This window comes from Haliotis asinina, chromosome 12 (assembly GCF_037392515.1).
Source record: "Haliotis asinina isolate JCU_RB_2024 chromosome 12, JCU_Hal_asi_v2, whole genome shotgun sequence".
Lineage (NCBI taxonomy): Eukaryota > Metazoa > Mollusca > Gastropoda > Lepetellida > Haliotidae > Haliotis > Haliotis asinina.
Genome location: NC_090291.1, coordinates 17,757,574 through 17,780,545, shown reverse-complemented (window position 1 = coordinate 17,780,545; position 22,972 = coordinate 17,757,574). Strand labels below are relative to the sequence as shown.

At 39.9% G+C, this 22,972-nt stretch overlaps 1 protein-coding gene across 1 annotated transcript; it reads right to left on the bottom strand.

Annotated features, from left to right (window-relative positions):
• Window positions 1-448: 448 nt before the first annotated feature.
• Window positions 449-21,293, bottom strand: LOC137257394 (sodium- and chloride-dependent glycine transporter 2-like). Its single transcript, XM_067794725.1, has 13 exons — window positions 21,110-21,293; window positions 17,888-18,019; window positions 11,204-11,483; window positions 9,874-10,006; window positions 9,212-9,346; window positions 8,597-8,700; window positions 8,058-8,182; window positions 4,561-4,673; window positions 3,769-3,900; window positions 3,437-3,536; window positions 2,607-2,707; window positions 1,191-1,358; window positions 449-640 (listed from the first exon to the last, which is right to left on the bottom strand). Exons 1-13 carry the CDS (start codon window positions 21,291-21,293, stop codon window positions 449-451), a joined length of 1,899 nt encoding a protein of 632 aa, XP_067650826.1.
• Window positions 21,294-22,972: the final 1,679 nt, after the last annotated feature.

Sequence of the window (22,972 nt, the reverse complement as noted above, 5' to 3'; positions counted from 1 at the left end):
ATCTTACTACAAAATAAGATCGCAAAAACACAGGAAGCCAAGCAAAAAGCCAAGCAAAAAGCCAAGCAAACGTCTAAGCATGTCAAAAACGGAGCAGGATCTAATTTCATTACACGACAAAGAAACCAACAAGTTCATTTTATCACCACTGTCTTCACTTGCATAAATATTCTTCTTTACTATCACCATTAGTTCAAAAACAATACATGTAGAAAAGAAAAAATACGCGCAAACGTCACTGGTTACATCATTAACCAGAAAGGAATCGAAAATGTAGTTTTACGTCTGTTACGAAGATGCCAGCATCAAAATATGAAAGATCTATTGCTCCACAGTGGCTGCGATACTATCCTCTCCCTTAAGGTTTTGTAACATAATATTCAGTGACTGTGTTAAATACTAACTGAGAAATTATTAAAACCACATTGAGACAACATAAAAAGTAAGATTACGCTTCAGTAATGACACATCCCTGCGCATGTTCTTTGCTTTCAGATGCATCATGCGGGTTGTTCTCCGAGTATACTCGTTGCATGATAAGAGGTTCTGGCTGATTGTGCATCTTCTGAAGATACCGTTCTTTGTCCTCAGGCCGTGATGGACCCCAGTTAGTGGACGGAGAGCATGCGAGGTGGAGGCGCTGTTAAATGCATAAAACTCATTTAAAACAAAATATACATATATCCAAACAGATCACGATGTTTGCATGATTTCCAGCCGTATAAAACTTATTGATGTTAGTCTACCATTGAATATCTGCACCATAGAGATGAAATATAGGCGATGGGACTCACTCCACATACGTTATATTTAACTCACTAAGAAACCTTAAATCATTTCCATAATCATGAAAAATATATGTTGTACATTACGAGCGATTCCAGTAGTATGTTCATACACCACTGGCATAGTGGCTCGTGATATTTGTGAAATATTTGCCTGACCTATAGCACTGTCAGAAAAGAAAAGTGTTCAAATGAACAAATACATGGGCATGTCCAAATGGCTAATTGCATCTCATTGTTGTCACGGATGTGTTAAAAGTGTCATGCTCATGTGTACCACAGCTATTTTAAGGTGTTACTTCCAATGTTTCAACCATGTGCATACAATACCAATGGCCTAATACTACCTGCTGCAATATACATATATATCCCGTACACTGTGTTTCAGTGCACATATACACCTACCTCTAGAAATGTTCCTTTCTGCTTGATGAGCTGGTATACGAACATGACAGGTATTGGCAATGATATCACTACTGCCATTAAGATTCCAATCGCCTTTGCATATTCAGGGTAGACGTACTCGCCATACCTTGGAGGGTCGTAGAGAAACAGGGAAAGAATCAAGGATGCCTGTGAAGGAAAACAGTAGCATTACCAAGCATTGTCACCAAGGTGGCAAAATCCACAAATTATCAAATTAGACTTAAAAACTAATGCAAATGAAGGTAGTGGTTTATGATGAAGTTAAGTGCGCCGTCCCAAGATGAAACATGGTGATGAATAAGAAAATCCAATGACCAGTTCTTGAGATATCGTGTTGAAAAGCTTAACATGCAGGTGAACATGCTAAAATCATCAAAGTGAACATTAACTGAAGGTCACCAAAATCTACTGAGCCCTGCACCTTCCCTAGATGACGCTTGATGTGGAATGTGAAGAAAATCTAGGGTTATTGAGGTATTGACAAGCTTAACGCGCGGCTTAACATGCTGAAATCTTCAAAGTGTCGCCATGACCTTGAAAAGTATGTGAAGGTCAGCAAAATCGACTGGGTCCCGTGCCTTTTCTAGAATAAGCTTCGTGTGGAATATGAGGAAAATTCTGGGAATAGTTCTTGAGACATCTCGCTGACAATAGCAAAAGGTTAAAGTACCCACGGCCATGTGACCTTGAAATGAAGGTGAAGAGACTTGTCTTTTACTATAATGAACCTAGGTACCAACTATGAAAAGAATCTAGTGAATGGTTCTTAAGATATTCAAATTCGTACGGACGGAGCTTAATGCTACATCCCCCGCTATTATGAAGCTATTAGAAGTAAGCAGGTCGACCTTAACACCAGTATGAATAGTATGGCAGTTAAATCACGGAATATCAGCTTGGTATATATAGACAGCAGGACGTGATGCATGATTATAAAGTGGCAATTTGATGAAACCATAAGTTCGTACTTGACAAAGAAAACGCACTTAAGGCCAGCTGGGTTTTGAACTTAAAATAGAACACGCTTCTGTTCCTTTAAAGAGTTACAACTAATCATGTGCCCCACGTGAGTAGGGCACCTGTGCTGTTGCACAAGAGCTGTGTGCATTTGTTGATCGTCTGCAAAGCGCATATGTAATGTTTTTACCTATCAAGTCTGACTCGACACAGGCTGCAATACATCCATATAAACCACATTATCTCAACGATATCCTTCCATGAGCCTCCCTTTTCCTTTTTGTTCTGTATTAACGAATCCCATGATGGTATACAATAATGTTTTACTCAGTAATGACAAATGTGTCTCAGTATCGCATGAAACCACATTTTGAGCAGGACGTTTGACAGTTGCATTACTATAAGTATACATTAATTTAATGCGGAAGGTGAACTTACAAAGAGAATAACAGGAGAGAAGTAGGAAGACAAGACCCTCAGCATCCAGGGAAAACGTTTTCCCGTCATCATGTAAACGTCGTCGCTAAACCTTTCAGAACCTATGAAACGTCATTTGCATGATAAAAATGGCATAGAAAGTGGACATCACATGATAACGTACAAGAAATTACTTTTGATAAATGGCATACATACATAACTCCTGGCTGTGCGTACATTAGTTTCTAGATTGGACTAACCCTATAGGGACTACAAGGAGGGCTGGGATTTGTTTTGATGGCTTACACCCGTATGAACATAAGAAGACAATAGCCTAAGAGTGACGGGAATAAAAGATTTTCTTTCCCAAGCAATAATATAATCAGTGTACCGAGGGAATGATAATCTGTCACTCCCCGTCACGAGTTGGTTATTGTTTGTTTACTACACCATATCACTTTTCAATCAAAAAATATCTAAAAGAAAAAAACAGCAGTTTCTCTATGAGAAAGTGAGTGAGTGAGTGAGTTAAAATTTAACGTCACATCGGCAATGTTGCAGCCATATAGTGACGAGAGGTATTGTAGATACACAAAAATATAGGTACTTAAAGAACCAGTCATTGACGGACTGTAAAACAACTAGACTATCACAAAAAGGAATTAAAACTAGCTAGTATGTATTTTTAAAAGGATCTATGAGAAAGACCAAGAATTCACATTGGCGCAATCTTAAAAGGTTGTATTGCGCAAAACTATATAAACTATATAAACTATATAAGCTTTGAAATATGTCCAGGACTCATTCAATCAATATCACTGCACTATCGTTCATTTAGTATTTTCGCTCACCATAGATCCAATTAATGGCGACACACTCCAGACAGCCAATGAGCAATAAGTTGAACGAGGATGCATACCAGTCTAATAGCTGAAACAGGTACACACCACCCTGAAAGAGCAACAAAAACATGACGGGAAACTGATTACACGTCGTAACGTATAACACCACGTACAAACATGTGTGACATGAATTGTTATCAATAGTGTCTTAAGGATGTAAACATCCGATCCTCGAGGTCATTATGGCTACAGTTAACTAGCGCACTGCCTCCTTGTCGAGGCTTCGAAATCCTCAATCTACCATCAGAAAGTGATTAAAGGACTTAATATCTAAGCCTTACTTCAGTTGCATAGGGGATGGAAATTCCAAAACTGAAAAGACACACTCCAGCAGTGACATACACTCGTCGATGTTGAAGGTATTTTGGACACGCTTCTATTATGGCAGCTATTACTGTTTCCAAGTCACCAAACTGTAAGGAAATACATTATTTATTAACTGTCTATATACAGTGTATACGAAAACAAATAATACTATGATATGAAGTCATCTGTCCTTACATTCCCTCTTGCCTCAACAAACAAACCTTGCTTGACTGAATCTGAAAGTCGCGCTGTACATTTCTGTTGTTTAGCCCCACACATTACAGTGTTGACGTTATTTCACGCTTGACTCCAGTGGGTAGCGGCTTGTTCATGGATGAGGGAGTGACTGAGTTAACACCTAACGCCACATCGGCAATATTTCAGCCATATCGTGACGATAACATATTTGACACTGACATGGAATATATGAATATTATGAAAACCTGTCAAAGATGGGCAGTAGATCGCCAACAACTAAAGGTAGATCACCATACTAGAAACCGTTCACGAATGACTAAACGGTATCGGTACAGACACATAAATTTTGGAATTGTACTATCATTAGACAGTCATCATGATGTGCCAAAGACATAGCAATGAATGTAGCAAAACAATACACACGTCAGTGCTGAGAAAATCCCAAGTGAACACCAATGTACATATGGTGCCTGCAATGATGTTTTGGCTTTGGATATATTCACCGTTTATAAAGAATGCACTACTGGTCAATCACGCTACATCTATTATATTGGAAAATATATATTTACCAAAGAATCAATTCCCATTGTTAACATCATGATGAAGAAGAGCACTGCCCACAACTGAGAGACCGGTAGCTGGGCGATTGCTTCGGGATAGATTATGAACCCCAGCCCCGAACCTAGGTATAAAGGTATAATGTGCTATCGGCATTATTCCAGCCGTGCAGTGACGACATCGAGCCTGTATTAATGAACATTATAATTACAAAGGCTAATGAGTTTCATTTTGAAAAAATATACATATTCATTACATTATCATTTTTAAAACAAACAATATCATACCACAAAGAATCATAGCACCAAGTTAAGAAAACAAACATTTCGTCATTCACCTTTGAAAAGTCCCCGCTGTCATTCTGAATATATATTTGATTGGGAACGCATCATCGTAAGAAATACATAAAAGAGGTCAATCTCCATCAATTTTCATCATATAGTCTCGAGTATGCCGACAGTGGCCAATACAACATCGTCGTAACATTACTTCATCACGTCTTCACTGACAACCCACGTAGCCAGTATAGATACGAACAATTATTGGTTTCAGTTCATGAAGTATATTTCTTCCTGCTTGAGTGCCACACCTTTTTCCATGAGGTGTCTTTAATAACTGTTGATAGTGCATTTGAAGTCGTGATCAGCAGTGGAGATAACGGTTTGACAAGAGCCGCCTTAGCTGCAGCATCGACGTTTGTGTTACTTGGTATGCCGACATGACCCGGCAACTAGCAGAGGATGAAGTCACACTGGCCACAAGAAAGATCGATGTAAAGTAGTAAATTGTCCAGGACGATAGGGCGACTTGAAGTGACATTTTGTAATGTCTAAAGGCAAGGTAGTGAATCTGTACAAACGATGAAGTTTTGGGAATGGTTCTGCCACCGATTATCCTTATGTAGAGGCCCTCACTTGATCAGAAGTGCAATGTTGCCTACTGACCACAGACAATTGCTGTTTGGCAATGTCTGGGCCCAGTGCCGGAAGATGACAGATTCCCACGTGGCACGGGCATGCTGAACAAAAAATCGCAACTTCACATTCGGAGAAATGAAAGTCTTTGTGGTCTGACGGATGAATGCTTTGGTTTTTCAGGAACACGCCCACTTGAAATTGACGTGTTAAGCAAATCAGAGCTGATTGCGGATGAAGAAGATTTGAACAGCCAGGATGTCAGACACAATGTTAGCGACTTTCTCAGTTAAGAAATTGACCAGCGTCTCGCTTGAGACTGAGATTCCTCGCAGGATTGGAATATTGTATTTGGTGTTCGTTACGTGACTATGTACCTTACTACACACGTGTGTGCAGAATGCGCTGGCGATTGGAAAGAACATGTTAACAATCCTTGAGAGTTATACAGTTCCCATGCCTTGCCATATGATTGAAGGAGAACGTGCAGTTGGAATGATCAAGGCTGCCCAGTCTAATGTGGCTGTCACACGTGCAAATAGATGCAGAATTCTGACAATTCACAAGCTAAGGTCACTTGTGACGTCACATGCCGAGGACAATCAAACGTCCACTGATTACGCACTATTAAGGATCTCATAACTGTGCAGACCATGCAAAATCTTCATTCCCGACGCCCAGTGCCGATTTTGACACAAGTAGACTGTAATAAACGTTTGCGCTGATCACATTTGCAACTGCAGTTAACTAACCTTCCTGCAAATTTGGAGGTATTTGACGTTATGGAGTGGTCATCGAGATCACCTAACCTCGATCCCATCGACCACGTATGAGATGCTATTGGAAGGTCTTAGCGAATTGTGACGTCAGCCCCGATTGTACAATAGCAAGGTGCTACTTTGGTGCAACAATGACTGCTTGTCTACTGCTATGTTCACGGGGGCTAGGCAGTCAACGAGAGAACGTTGCGTTGCTGTTGTGAATGCGTGATAAGGACGGATTCTATACTGAACAAGCTCGAATACAGATGACCAGTCCTTGCGAAACCAAACAAGGATCGCCCTACCTTGTTGGCTGTAGAGGGTGCACCAAGCATACTTTAATACGTTATCCTGCTATAGTGTAGTGAGTGTCCACAAACCGGATTTATCCACTAGCAACCGACTTCTGTATATGTTTCCTTGGTACATAAACTTATATTATAGAGTTTCTAGATAGTTTAGAATACCTACTCAAATAAACAAAAACGTACACACCAGAGAACGATTAATCTTGATTAATTTCTGAATAACATTCCAAACGGAGTTTGAGCAAACATAGTCACCAAGAGTATGTGAATTCATTACTAAACTTCACCAGTTTTCCACTGGAAAGGTGTACATGTTAACCAAAAACAGATTCCCATTACGAGCTAAGACACGACAAGCACAGGGGTGCTTTACATTATCTGATTAATGTAAACGAACGACACCAAAATCACTTATTGGCACCAATTTTAGAACTCAGACTTGAGTATTTTCATGTAATGTTAGTAGACACTAAGACTAATTTCCCCATTCAGACACTAACTGGTTATGATAAAGGAAACTCCTAAGTGAGTGAGTGAGTTTAGTTTTACGCCGCACTCAGCAATATTACAGCTATATGGCGGCGGTCTGTAAATAATCGAGTCTGGACCAGACAATCCAGTGATCAACAACATGAGCATCGATCTGCGCAATTGGGAACCGATGACATGCGTCAACCAAGTCAGCCAGCCTGACCACCCGATCCCGTTAGTCGCCTCTTACGACAAGCTGAGTCGCCTTTTATGGGAAAATCCTAAAAGCATATGGGAAGGGACATGGAAATATGGCACCACATCTCACCCTTAAGCTCCAAACGTTTCTATTCAATGGACATGCCAACTTTCACTCAACTTCAGTAGAATGTGACCAAACTTGTCTCAAGTACAGGCAATAATCACTAAGTTACAATACATGCATCTTAGCACTAGATGTCGTCAGATACTGATTTTCGAGCTATCTTTAGATCATGACCAGCAACGTTATTGTCTAAAAATAGACTTGTCTTACTTAAATAGTTGTTGTGAAACTATCATCTTTTCACACATTATGAATGGAGTATAGCATAATTACATCGAATATCATAAACAAAATTTCATACCAGTTGTTTTGAGAATATTTGTCCTAAAATAGAAAGCTTGTTTTACAATCTATCATTAACATATTGACACTGATCACTGTTTGTTAGAGGGGACGGATACAGAGAGAAGGCCAGACAGATGTTCGAGAAGCACGTGCTCGAATTCCGACAATGTTACTGATTCATTTACCTCTCGTGTGCCTTCTCCATCCTTTCTCGCACACCCTGACTGTCCAACTCAAATTGTTCTACACAGAATGCATTGAGTCGAACATGGGCCATAACTCATAGAAGCTTTTAAGCACCTGTGTTCAAAGTCTTTTGAAGGACTTGAATTGATTTGAATCGAAACCAAATACTTCTAATGCTTCTTCTTTCCTATCCTGTCCACTCTTCGTTGTGACAATCATGCACCATGTCGGATCCATGTAAAAGCCATAATTGTTTACCCGATGACACGACTTCTGATATAGGTATCTGAGCCTGATGAGCCATGAAGCCCAGTGAGGAGAAGACCACAAGGCCACAAAATATACTGCTGGCTTCACCAATGACAGTAAGTAACACTACGTCTCTGAAAAGAAAATTTGATAAAAAGATCGTGGTCCATATCTGGAAAGAATAAAATATGCATAGTTTGCATACCAATGAACGTATCTATTTAATTTAATAATCACAGATGAAAACAACTATTACCTAAGAATGGTATTCAAGATGTGATATTTGCTAGAATGATAAGTTTTGTGATTATCACTGAACGCATTAGAACTGAATATTCATAATATTGATCAATCAATCAATCCTGAATCAATATCATAGTTTTTTTTTCATTTGCGCTTTATTATCAACAGATATTATGCAGTCCTTTATTGTTTGTTGTTTTGGGTTTGTTTGTTTTTTGTTTTGTTTTGTTTTTTTGTTTGTTTGTTTGTTTGTTTCTAAGGTTAATTTCCGAATTATGTGGCCTCCCAATAGAGGACAAGTTCACCTGAAGCAGTTATTGTGGAAGTTGTTGTAGCTGCTCATGGTGATGAGGCCTCCGACTGTTGTACTCATTGAAAAAAATCCTTGCAGCAAAGCTTCCAGCCAAACCTTTTGTTGGAATAAGGTTATAAGACAAAACTGTCACATAAGAAGTTAATATTGTGTGTTTTCCGATTAGATTACACATACGCACTTTACCATCAGAACTCAACTATCACTATCTGTCCACTTTTAAAAGCCCAGGAATCAAACCTCTTTTCTTTAGAACTGTCTGCAATGTTTCACATTTTCACCCCTCACCCTACTCCCGATGTGTTCCTAAGGCGGTTATAGTTTCTCTAACATGAATTACACGTATGCACGTTGCCATCAGAACTGTGAGCTACTTTTAAAGGTCTAGTAATCTACTTACAATGTTTGACACTTTCTCTTATCGTTCTACAGACCCCAACATATGCGCCTGTGAGCAACTAGACGGCTGAATACCAGGCTACACAAGTAGAATTAGTATTATTATTGTTACGCATATGCGATGTAGCATGTAGTAACTTGGCTATGATAATGGATATTACCTGACAATATTGGTATTGATGGTATTAGAAATACTCGAACATCTTACCTGTACATTGCCGAGCCGAGAAAAGTCTGGACGAAGGAAATACAGTATACCCTCCCCAGCACCCGGCATCATGCACGACCTCACCAGCAAAGCCGCCAGGAGAACGTAGGGAAGAAGGGCAGTCACGTACACAACCTGGTTTATAGACATTTCAGAGATAAAAACACACAATTTGCAAATGCTAAAACCCGAACTGGCACATTGTACATGATGGGTGAGTGAGTGAGTTTAGCAATATTCCAGCTGTATGGCGGTATGTAAATAATCGAATCTGGACCAGACAATCCAGTGATCAACAACATGAGCATCGATCTGCACATTTGTGAACCGATTACATGAGTCAACCAAGTCAGCGAGCTTGACCATCCTATCCCGTTAGTCGCCTCTTACGACAAGCATAGTCGCATTTTATGGCAAGCATGGGTTGCTGAAGGCCTACTCTACCCCGGGACCTTCACGGGTCTGTACATGATGGACCAAAACTCGTCACAGAACTGAAACACACTGTAAATCGTCATGGTTAACATATTCGATGAACATTTCCGACAGTTCATGAAAGCTAACGTCTGAAACCATGTTTAATGGCACTTCCTATGTACATAAACACTGTTATTGCGGGTATAACAGGAGAGTTTGGTCTGAAGCGTATGATGGTATCACACCTTTCCAACAGACTTCACACCTTTCATCATACACAGAAATGCAAGAGCCCACGAGACAAGGATGCAGAGGACCAGATGAGCCTGAACTGTCCCAAAATTGTCAATACCGCTCGACACTCGCAGAGTATTGTACCTGCCAAACAAATAACACTTTATGAAAATGCGCCATACAACATAAGGTACATCCCTAGAACCACTGAATGAAGTTGCAATGATTGAGTCAGAAGTTGCAGCGAATTATGTGTTTATTATTTCAATAACATTTTATCATTGTATTTCCTACTTGGATCATGCCATCTGCATAATGGGATCCAAAAGGGCGATATAGTGTTAGATAGCTGTGTAATTGTATAATAATGTGCACCGAAACACAATATCGAATGTAATATATATATTTTCGTATGCGTATTGAAGCTATCATTTCTAAAAGCAACCAGAAAATTCAATCGGGTTACGTATAACATTTCATTCTTGTTTCAGTTCATTAACATTTTTTTTTAAAAAAACTACAAACTCTAAGGGCTCCATACGATTGTATTTGTTGTTGAATGATGTACTGAACAGTACTGAACCTGTGTATGATCGAAGTTCGTCGCAATCTAGAAATAAACTAATATCATGGAATGTCGACGCATTTTAGGAATAAACTATTATTATCTAATTTCGACGCAAATTAGCAATAAACTTATGTTATTAAATTTCGACGCAGTGTAGTAATAGATACCAAGAAAGTATGCTGTAGGGATATAGCGACATATGCCAACCACTTTAACGTGTGTCCTGACTAAGGTGATCAATCTTTTGTTGTTGGCGATCTATAGCCTGTTTTTATATTTTATTGTCTATTAGGTATAACTTTCCAAGGTAGTTTTAATTCCAATTGTGATATTTTAGTTGTTTTACTGTCCTTCGTTCAGAGATTTTTAACACATGCATATATTCCATTTAAATGTTAAATGTTCTCGTCACGATATGGCTGAGATATTGACGATGTGACTTTAAAAATATTAACTCACTCACTCACTTTAACGTGTCTCTTCCTCCAATCTCGAATTATTACAGAAAGTCATTGAAGTGTCTTGGATATTGCCTCAAGAGGAAGGATAACCTTGAATGGCAGGTGCTACCGACATGGGCAGGACATGCTTATCCACTCCGTGAAAACCGGGTGTCTCCAAACAGACTTTGCGTCTAAAGGATTGTCAAAATCGGGTATATTTTTGCACTGATTTCATATATTGTGACCATAAAGACGACCTCTTTGTCTAACATTGCCAGTCAGACTCATATTTAAACATGGATATAGGTAACTGAAAGACTGAGATCTTACTGCCAAAACTCCTCTGACGCCGTCAACGTTACATTCGGCTTCCTCCATACAGAGTTAAGCAGCTGATGATCCTCCGTGCTGTTAATCAGGTAGGCGTTTGCGATTGATGAGCTGTTGCTAAGCTTAGTAACACACAGGGGCGTGTTCCACCAGTTGCCACATGTTGTCCATGGCAACACTGACCAGAAAGACCAGCACAAGTAGTAAACAGACCAGGCCATGATGAGGTTGTAAGGCAAGGCTGCAGCTAAACATCCTAAAACCTGGGTGATGCCAATACCTGAAAATATGTTGTCATATGGTAGTATGGTAGTGTTATCTAATCATGTAAGACAATTTTTTTGTTTTATTAGATTGTTACTGTTATCCTACAATTGAGGTCAGGTGACAGTTAGTATATGTAGCCCGGGAGCAGAACGTTTGGAACAGTCAAGCTAATGTTTCCTAAAATGTTTAGTTCCTTCTTGAAACAGTCGAATGCAAGATACTAGTGAGTGATTAGTGAGTTAATATTTATCGTCACATCGGCAATCTTGCAGCCATATCGTGACGAGAACAAGTAATACTGACATTGTAGAATGAATGAATATAAGAAAATAAAACCCTGTTGACAACGAACAGTAAAAACACTAGTATATATCACAGATATACATTTAAGACTAGTGATTAGATCTAAAACAGTTTAACTATAGTGAACAAGACAATATAAAAATGGGCTATGGATTGCTAACAACTGAAGGTAGATCACCATACAAGGGACCATGGGGACTTACATTACTTTTGCTACCTGCATGGACCCGAGCTGGATTTACACCATCCCCTCAGTCGCTAGCAATTTAGGCACATATAGCCATAGATTTAAAAGAACACATATACTACGATTAAAAGAGCGGAGTGTTTGAATTTACTTTGAACGTTTGTGGACTTACGTACCCTCTCAGGAGGACAATAATTTTACAGTACTTTAACCCCCTTCGAGGATACAGCCACAAACAATCTTAGTTACTAATTCAAAATTCCAATCATAAAATATTTATATATTTACAATTCTTTTAACAAATCTAATTCTTTTAAAAATGCAATAATTAAATGACCACTGTTATTGTTAAAAAGATCCTTCATAGTTCGGGATTTAAAATAGTTATCCCTTGTGATGGAATATTCAACACAGTCAAGCAAAACATGCTTGACCGTGATTATTTCATCACAAGGGATGCAGAACGGAGGATCCTCACCTTTCAATAAGTATTCATGAGTATATCTCGTATGGCCAATACGACATCGTCGCAAGATGACCTCTTCAAATCTGGACTGACAACCCAAGTAGGTATAACCAATATAGGGTTTTATTGCATGTAATTTATTGATACCCACTTGGGTGTCCCACTTCCTCTGCATCAGATCACGGATATACGCTCTAATTGCAGCTTTATAATCAGAGTATGGAATATGGAGTGGTATCACAGATTTGTTGAGTGCTGCCTTGGCAGCAAGATCGGCCATTGTGTTGCCAGAAATGCCCACGTGGCTGGGTAACCAACAGAAGACGATGTCGTATTGGCCAGTAGCAAGATCATTATACAATTCAATAATTTCAATTAAAAGTGGATGTTTACAAGAAATAGTTTTAATCGCCTGAAGACAAGAAAGGGAGTCTGAGTAGATTATATATTGTTTATGTTTAGGGTGTCTTCGAATATATTTAAGAGCTGTTAATATGGCGTTAGCTTCAGCTGTAAAAATAGAACTATTATCTGGTAATCTAGAAGATATCGTTCTGGATCCAATGACAGTGGCACAAGCTACTGCGCCACCGTCCTTGGACCCATCTGTAAATAAGGATGTATAATTGCTATATTTATGCTTCATTTGATTATATTCCTGTTTATATTGTAATTCATTAGTTTCTGATTTTTTAAATGTAGTTAATGTTAGGTCAACTTGTGGCCTAACCAACTGCCAAGGAGGAGAAGAAAGAAGACGGGAGGGGGCTATGTTTTCCAGCTGAATGCCAGCTGAAGAAAGAAAGGGTTTCACTCTATGCCCTAGAGGTGGAACCAGAGAAGATTTCTTGTTGTATAAATCTTCATAAAGGGGATTGAAGACAGAATTAAATGCAGGGTTAGATTCATTAGAGTATAATTTGGTAATGTACTGTAAAGTTAATTTTATACGGCGCTGCTCAAGAGATGGTTCATCAGCCTCAGCGTAGAGACTGTCGATAGGCGATGTTCTAAAAGACCCAAGACAAAGTCTTAGACCCTGGTGATGGACAGAATTAAGAAGTTTAAGGTTGCTTTTGCAAGCTCCACCATATACGATGGAGCCATAATCGAGTTTTGAACGGACAAGTGATCTGTATAAATGTAGGAGAGTTGCTTGATCTCCTCCCCACTTTGAGTTGGATACCACTTTTAATACATCGAGTGCCTTCAAGCATTTTGTTTTTAGTGATTTGATATGCGGCAAAAAGGTTAAGTGGGAATCGAAAATTAGACCCAAGAACTTGGCCTCCTTTACAACTTTGATGGGAGAACCATTTAAAAATAGTTCTGGGTCCTTATGAGGCTTATATTCTCTACAAAAGTGTATACAATTAGTTTTTGATTTAGAAAATTTAAAGCCATTTTCTAGACACCATTTATTTATTTTGTTTAAACACAATTGCAATTGCCGTTCGATAGTATGCATATTTTTACCACGACAAGAAATATTAAAATCATCCACAAATAATGATCCATCAATTGAATCATTTAAAACCTTGGATAAACTGTTTATCTTGATGCTAAAAAGTGTTACAGACAAAATGCTGCCTTGTGGAACACCCTGATCCTGATTATAATGGTCAGACAGGGTTGATCCCACTCGGACTTGAAACTGCCTGTCTTTTAAAAATTGTGAGATAAAAAGAGGCAAACGACCCCTTAAACCGAAGTCATGTAAATCCTTTAAAATACCATGCTTCCAAGTGGTATCGTATGCTTTCTCCAAATCAAAGAATATCGATACTGCATGTTGTTTATTGACTAAAGCGTTTTTGACAAAGGATTCAAGACGTACCAAATGGTCAATGGTACTACGATTTTTCCTGAAACCACATTGAATATTTGTTATAAAATTATTGGTTTCAAGATACCAAGTCAATCTATTGTTTACCATTCGTTCCATGGTTTTACAGACACAACTCGTTAAAGAGATTGGCCTGTAATTCGAAGGATCAGTATGATCCCTGCCAGGTTTTGGTATGGGAACTACAATGGCATTACGCCATGAATCTGGGAAGGTCCCTGTTGTCCATATCGTGTCAAATATATTTAGCAGTGTTTCCAGGCATGATTCAGGTAAATGTTTCAGAAGTTGATAATGAATACCATCAGAACCTGTTGCTGTATCATGAGCTTGCTCAAGGGCTGTATATAGTTCATGTAATGAAAATAGTTCATTATAGTCTTCACCATTGTCTGAGTTAAAATTGATCTTTTTCTTCTCCTGCTGTTTCTGGTATTTCTGAAACTCAGGGACGTAATTTGATGAAGACGAATGTTTGGCGAGAGTTACACCAATCTTATTGGCAATATCACCCCTGTCTGTCAATACATCGTCACCATCCTTCAGATGGTGGACAGTTGATTTGCAACCTTTACCCTTTATTCGTTGAATCATATTCCACACTTTTGAAATTGGTGTGCGGGAATTTATCTTGGAAACATAATTTCGCCAAGATTGACGCTTATTCTGCTTGAAGGCGCGTCGAGCCTTAGCATTTAGAATTTTAACTTTGTCTAAATTATGGACTGTAGGATGTCGCCGAAAATACTTCTCGGCCTTCTTCCTGTTCTTTCTGGCCTGTTTACATTCATCATTAAACCATGGTTTACGAACGTGTGGGGTTGCAGAGGACTTAGGTATAGTTTCATTAGCTATATTCTTCAGTTTATCAGAGAATACCTGAATCGGATCCAGACTATTGACAAAAACATCATTATTCAAGTTTTCAGTGCAGCGTGTCCGAAATAATGGCCAGTTGGCCTTACTAAAATTCCACCTAGTTGCAGGTGGGTTATCAGTAGGATTTATAGCTGTGAGAATTGTTGGAAAATGGTCACTTCCACAAAGGTCATCATTGACTGACCATTCAAACTCATTGTATATATCGGGATCTGAGAGTGACAAATCAAGTGCAGAATACGTTCCTGTACCAGGATGTAAATAAGTAGCTGATCCATCATTAAATATGCATACGTTGTTATTAGATATGAAGTCTTCAAGTATTTTCCCTTTATTGTTAGTATTAGTACTTCCCCATAAAGGGTTATGTCCATTAACATCACCCATGATAATACAGGGTTTGGGAAGTTGGTCGTATAGCTCCTGAAGATCAGACGGCTGAACAGTTGAAGATGGTGAAATGTACAGGGAACAAAGCGTGAACGTTATTTGTAAAGAAAGCCGTATAGCAACAGCCTGAAGATTGCTTTTAAGTGGAACAGGGCTATGAAGAACATCTTGCCTCACCAAAATAGAAGCACCACCAGTGGCTTTATCACCTGGAGGTGAAAATGAATGAAATGAGTTATACTGGCGCAAGTCAAATCTATCTGTACTTTTCAGGTACGTCTCTTGTAAACTAAAAGCTGATGGTTTCAAATCTTGTGATAATAGTTGAAGATCATTAAAATTGTTTCTAAGGCCTCTGCAATTCCACTGGATAACATTATGAGAGCAACTCATGGGGGCTCAATAGGAGAGCGTGAACGAGACGAAGTCCCTTTATGCTGGGATGACTGTGAAGGGCTTGTCTCCATATCTAGTGGTTCATAGGTGTTATGAACCTCTACAGGCACTTGTAATGGTAAAGGCACCTCAATATGTTTAAGGGCCCTGGCTTCCTTTCGTCTTAGTTGTTTCTGTTCTTTTCTGGACATTGTTGTTTTCCTTTCAGGTTCATGGTGATTTTTTGGTTCAGGCATCATGTCTGTCTGGGTGGATGTTCCTGTATCCTCATCAGAAATTGCATACAGAATGTTCTGTTTTTCTGAGACCCAGGAAATGGAGGTCTGGCACTCGTGATCAACTTTTGGACGGGAGGTAGATACAACAGCAGAGTAAGTTTTTTGTGTGGAGATTCTATCAGTGACTGGTAACAGTTTCTTTGCCTCAGCAAAAGATATATTATTGGTATGTTTAAGTTTGAGAATTTGAGCTTGTTGTTCAAAGACTGGACAGGATCGTGATGAGGACATGTGATCTCCATGACAGTTTGCACATTTGATGGCATTTGTGCAGTCGGCATTCTCATGTTTCTCACCACAACGAGAACATTTTGGGGAGTTTTTGCACGTGTTAGCACCGTGTCCGAACAACTGACATTTAAAGCACCGGAGTGGATTAGGGATGTAGACTTCTACCTCAATATTAAAGTACCCAGCTTTAATTGATTTTGGTACTGTAGCAAGACAAAACGTCAACAGATACGTGTTTGTTTTGACAGTGTTATCGCCATCTTTTCTTGTAAATCTTTTCACAGAGGTGACACCTTGAGACTTAAGTTCTGCTGCGATATCAACTTCCGACATGTCAGAGAGACATTTTGCCCGATCACGAACAATGCCTCTACACGAATTCAACGTTCTGTGTGGTGACACATCAATCCTTGTATTTGCAAACTGACGAGCTTTAAGCAAATTAACAGCCTGTTGTTTTCTGGCACATTCCACCAGCAAGGAACCTGTTCTAAGCCGAGTAACGTTTTTCACTTCGCCGCATATTCCTGCAATTGCTTTTGATATTGCAAAAGGGTTCAGTTTTAATGGTTGTCCTTCAATTCCCTGGACAACCAGGAAACGGGGCCAAGAATCTAAATTTGTTGTTTCTGATTCATCATCAGAAGACGAGACAGTTTCTAGGTCTACATGTTTTCTCTTGGATTTAGATCGAGAACCAGAGAGTTGTTGGGAAGCCATAATGAATGGACGTAGATTCGACATCCCTGCTCCCCACCCACCATGGAGTGTCAACAAGGACGGCGTTAAAGTGGAAACCAACGATGAAACACCAGGGTTACAGGGATGTTATACTCAAGCAATACAGACACAGGTAGCCAATACTGTCAAAAAGAATAAATGTCAGGTTGGTTCCATCCATGACAATTTCTAAAGACAATTAGAACCTGGAGGTCAGTAATGCCAGATTGGCCCATGAGCCACCGCCTTCTGGCATAGTGCTCTAGGCAAAACAATATCATGAATAATTTGAATTTAGAATAGCCAAGACCAGAAAAATAGATGTGTGCAATAATACTAACTATGCACAGGGCCTGGCGTGACCAGCCGATTGATTGAACCGGGCCCATTCAACCACCCGTCTAGGTGAAGTCAGGGCCAAAGTGGTGTGTTGAGCAACAGGAACACGGTTGCAGGCCCCTATTGCCCTCAACCACCAGGATCCCCTCCTCCACCGACACAGGGCCGCAACCCACGGCCAACAGGTTGGTGGACCAAATATGCCCCCGGGTCCACAACGGGGGGTTGGCGAGCACTTAGCGTTACCCAGCACCCACCACGAGGAGGTGGCTCGCCACAGGTGCCTGCAAGATACTAATGCATTGATATGCCCAAATAATTATCATAAATCTGGCGACATGTCTTGACTGAACTGTCAGTGGAGAAGGGACGTTTGACTAACCTTTAAGCAAAGGACAAATGGACCATGCATGCAATGCACTCCTGCTCGAGAACTGGCCAATAGAAGCCTCAAGGAAGAAGAGTGGAACAGAACACGTGAGAATCCCAGCAAAGTAGGGAATCAGAAACGCACCTGGTGAAAAGAAAAAAAAACAACTTCACAAATATACTCATTTAGCTTTAAAAACAAAATCAAATAAAGGAAACCCTCGAAAACGGCATGCGTTGGAACCGGCAAAAACTGCCGATATAGCGGGTGTGCCGGCGTGTCGTAAAATGCCACTGAACTATGACTTTCAGCGTATCAGTCCAGCTAGGGTCCATGCAGGTAAGTAATGTAAGTCTCCTTGGTAATGTAAGTCTCCTAGTGTGGTGATCTACCTTCAGCTGTTGGCAATCTATAGCCCATTTTATACTGTATTGTCCTCTATAGTTAAAGAATTAGAGTCCTAATGGATATCCGTGATATTATACTAGTGGTTCTTCGTCAACAGGGTTTTAGTTTCTTATATTCATTCATTCTACAATGTCATTATTACTTCTTCTCATCACGATATTCTGCAATATTGCCGATGTGTGAAGATAAATATTAACTCAATCACGCACTTCAACAGCAACAACGCGAAGGGACATTTGAGGTCGGGGTCGACATCTTCCAAGATTGGTTCACGACTGACAAAATGTGAGACGCCTTTTAATTTATAACACAGGTATATATAGTGTCCTTCGTTAACAACTTTTTATCTCCCGGAGTGTGTGTGTGTGTGTGTGTGTGTGTGTGTGTGTGTGTTCGTCCGTGTGTCTGTGCATTTGTCTTTTCCGGAGCAGAACTTGAAAACCGTTCACTATTTCTTCACCATACTTGGAACCTAGATTGATCTGGTGGGATTTTTGTAGTTTTAGAGTTCTGATTAAATTATTTTTACGTTTCAATGGCAACATGTCTGACTGAATTTGATAGGTATGTACTTTTCAGGATCAGAATCCACTATTGCTTCACCAAACTTGGCACAAAATCTTTGCTTGAATTAAGTGACCTGTTGGCAGATACGGAAAGAAGGAGTTTCAGCTCTTGGCACATTCAATTAGAAATGACCCAGACCTCAGACTTTGATAGTCATAACATCTCCTGCTATACCATACACTCGGTTTGAAATCACAAATGGATTCAGTAAGTTTAATAGGTTGCTTGTCCGAAGATTCTAGAACCAGAAATCTCGGTCAGTACTCAACTTATGTAAGAGAGCCTTCATTAGCACCTTGATCAGTGTCAAGCTGACGCTTTATTCAAGAGGGTTTCAGGAGCAATGTTAAAGTAGTAAAGATTCATCACCCCAGCTCCCCACCCACCACGAAGTATCACGAAGACAATGCTATATACAATAGGATCTCCAGTACCAATGATAGTGAGATGATATAATCCAGAAGAAGGATTAAACAAATAATCTACCAGACTTCTGGGCAGAAGACTCTAGGCAAAGCTCATAACATCTTATTCTAAACATAAAAGTGTTAAATGAACAAGGCGGATCAAGACCCAAACTGAAACAATTCCAAATAAAATGTATGCAATTACATATATCATATACGCAGAGGGCTTGGCATGACCAGCCTATTGGTTGAAGTCAGGGCCAAAGTGGTGTGTTGGGAAATAGGAACACGGTTCCAGGCCCTCAGCCACCAAGGATCCCTTCCTCCATCGACACAGGGCCGCAACCCACGGCAAACGGGTTGATGGGGGCTTGGCGAGCTCTTAGCGTTACCCAGCACTCATCACGAGGAGGTGGCTATCCACGGGTGCCCGCTTGAAAGACATACCCCTTAACACTGACCCATTAACACTGACGTCACAGACTGCATTGGGTCCGAGTTGTTCGTCGTTGGCAGCGACGAGAGGAACAACGTAAACGTTCTACAGTGGCCAGCACGTTCACAAGACATGTCCGAGATCGAGCTAATGCGGGGTGCACTAGAGAGATGCGTGGGGAAACGGCCTAACCCACGAAAGAATAGACAGTAACTTTCACAAGCCCTCCAGGACGAATGGCGTCGCATACCACGTAACCTTGCCCTAGTCGTCAGAGGAGAGTGCGTGTCGATATTGAGGCAAGCAGGCGATGTCTATGTTACAAATTGGGTAGTATGTGTTCAAGCCGCTGTCATTCCAGGAATGGAAAGTTTTTGAATAAATTTAATGTAATGAAAATGTCATAATGAACTGCGTATCATCATGTTGTAACATGTCTCCCTTATTACAGTAGAAACAAGTGTGTCTAGCCCACAGCAAGGGATGGCGCAGCGAGACATGCCCAGTCCGCAGATTTAGCAAGTCATGTCGCGGTTGATTGACAGGAATGAGACAAAACCTTTGCGTATTCGCGGTTTGGGCAATTCCATATATTAAGCACGATGTATATGGATCTGACACATCCATGAATGTGCACGCGTGTGTGTGCAACTTGCAAGAATTGTAATGTGTAATCTATGTGCAATAAACATTTTATCTATCTTAAATGTTTTACATGATGTGGATCTGTCACACACCAATGGTCGGATACTATGTAAAAGTCTTAATCGTGTCATCATGTACCACATTAAGATATGTTTCTTAATATTGCTAAAAGCGGCGTAAAACTAAACTCACTCACTCCTTCGTCTATATCAGATCTCTACATGACATACCCCTGTCCCTCTCTCACTCACGCATTCTAACCAACACAAACCCGCGAGCACACTCACACATGTATGCAAATAGGTGTAGAAGAAAACACGCCTCCGAGGTTTGGTAGACAATGTAAAACCGAAGGGGAAGGGAAATCCCGAGGGCCGGATAATAACTGGATAATTCAACCACACCACCTTCGTCGGGCCAGTGGGTGTGCGGTAGAGCTTCTGCCTAGAAATCTGAGTCTTATGGTCCCAATCTCACTTTGGAAAACGTGTACTTTCAGCTTAATCTTAAACGATATCAAACACTCACGTATCATTTGAATGTTGATGTTCATATAAAGTTAGCAAAGATAAAACCTTGGACGCGGTCTAACTAACGAAAAGTAGACCATGGGAAGAGTATTTTCTATCGAAAAGTAAAAGCTGTCCACCCAAAATAAAAACCTCAAATGCGGTTATTCTGGAAAAACAAGAGAAGAACTAATACAGGGTGAGAAGCACACTTCAGGTTTATATATAACATAACATAATAATTTCAGCTGGTCACACTTACCACCACCATTTCTGTTACAAAGGTAGGGAAATCTCCAAAGTGAGCCAAGGCCAACTGCATACCCTAGGAGGGACAGAATGTATTCTTTCTTCCTGGACCATTCCTCTCGGGTTCTTATTCGGGGATTCTTTTCGTCGGTAGACTTTTGGCACTCAGCGTTCAGAAACACGTCAGGCTCCGACATGATAGAGGGTCTATGTACAACCCTGACGTCGATCGCGTTCACTCTTGTACTGCGCGCCAGTCTCGCTGCGTCAGGGATTGGTTGTGAACCTTTCACACTCAACTGAATCTAATGCAAAAGTATATAAGGATATTTCCAGTTTCAAATAACGTTTCACAACAACAGGATAGCTTGCTTTCATTCAACAGAAGCCACATAATCACAGTCGATACACGACTGTGTAACTTATAAAAAACACGCCATGCCAAAGTCAATAAAACACACTGCAATTTAGTGTCATGAATAACAAGTGTATCAGATTCAACAGGCTGCAGCGCAATGGCTTCTGCCACTGTCACTGGATCCGGAACAATATCTTCTAGATTACCGGATAACAGCTGTACTTTCACAGCTGACGCCATATTAACGGCTCTTAAATATATTCCAAGCCACTCTAAACATAAACAGTATATAATCTATTCAGAATCTCTTTCTTGCCTTCAGGCTCTCGATTTATCACTCACAAATTCAGAACTACTACATGAATTTGAATGGTCAGTCCATGATGACCTCTGTGGTAGTGACCATTTTCCTACTATGCTAAATTTCGTAGCTCCATCTGATGTTCCTCCATCATCAAGGCGGAATTTCTAAAAAGGCTAACTGGGCTCTATATGAAACACTATGTGCTGAAAAACTTAAACCTGAACGTTTTATTGAAGTTCCTAATGCTGTTAAAGGCTTCTCTGATGAATTGAACTCCATAGCTTTTGAGGGTATACCAAATTCCTCTGCAGTTCCACATATTCGAAAACCATGGATCAACGACAACTGCAAACAAGCTAGGAAGGCAAGGAAAAAAGCAGAACATTATTTCCGTCGCCATCCTATGGTGCATAATTTAAATAAATGTACAATTTTAAATGCTAAAGCGCGGCGTACTCTTAAACAGAACAAACGCCAATCTTGGCAAAATTATGTATCCAAAATAAATTCTCGGACACCCATGTGCAAGGTATGGAACATGGTCCAGAAAATTAAAGGTAAAGGTACTAAATCTAGTGTCCATCATATTAAACATCGTCTTTTGTTGGTTACCCAGCCACGTTGGAATTTCTGGTAACACAATGGCCCATCTTGCTGCTAAGGCAGCATCAACAAATCTGTGACAACACTTTTTATGCCTTACACTGATTATAAAGCTACCATTAGATCTTATATTCGTGATCTGATACAGAAGACGTGGGGCACCCAAGCGGGCATTAATAAATTACATGCAATAAAACCTCATGTTGGTTATACCTACTTGGGTTGTCAGTCCAGATTTGAAGCGGTCATTATGCGGCGAAAGGTGAGGATCTCCCGTTCTGTATCCTTTGTGATAAAGTAATCACGATCAAGCATGTCTTGCTTGACTGTGTTGAATATACCGGCACTAGGGATACCTATTTCAAGTCCTGAAGTATTAAGGATCGTTTTAATAATATAAATCATTGCGCTGTTGACGGAATTAGATTTGTTAAATGAACTGTAAACAGATACATATTTTAGAATTAGAAGTTTAAATTAGTAACTGAATTTGTTAGTGGCTGTATCTTCGAAGGGGGGTTAAAATACTCCTGAGAGGGTACGCAAGTCCACAAACATTCAAAGTAAATTCATACATTTGTAATCGTATAATATGTGTCTTTTTAATGTAT

Coding starts and splice junctions, on each gene's coding strand:
- LOC137257394 (XM_067794725.1), bottom strand. CDS start 21,293: ATGTCGGAGCCTGACGTGTTTCTGAACGCTGAGTGCCAAAAGTCTACC. Junction 3,901..4,560: donor CAATGGGAATTGATTCTTTG/GTAAATATATAT, acceptor ATTTCCTTACAG/TTTGGTGACTTGGAAACAGT. Junction 641..1,190: donor AGAAAGGAACATTTCTAGAG/GTAGGTGTATAT, acceptor TGCATTTAACAG/CGCCTCCACCTCGCATGCTC.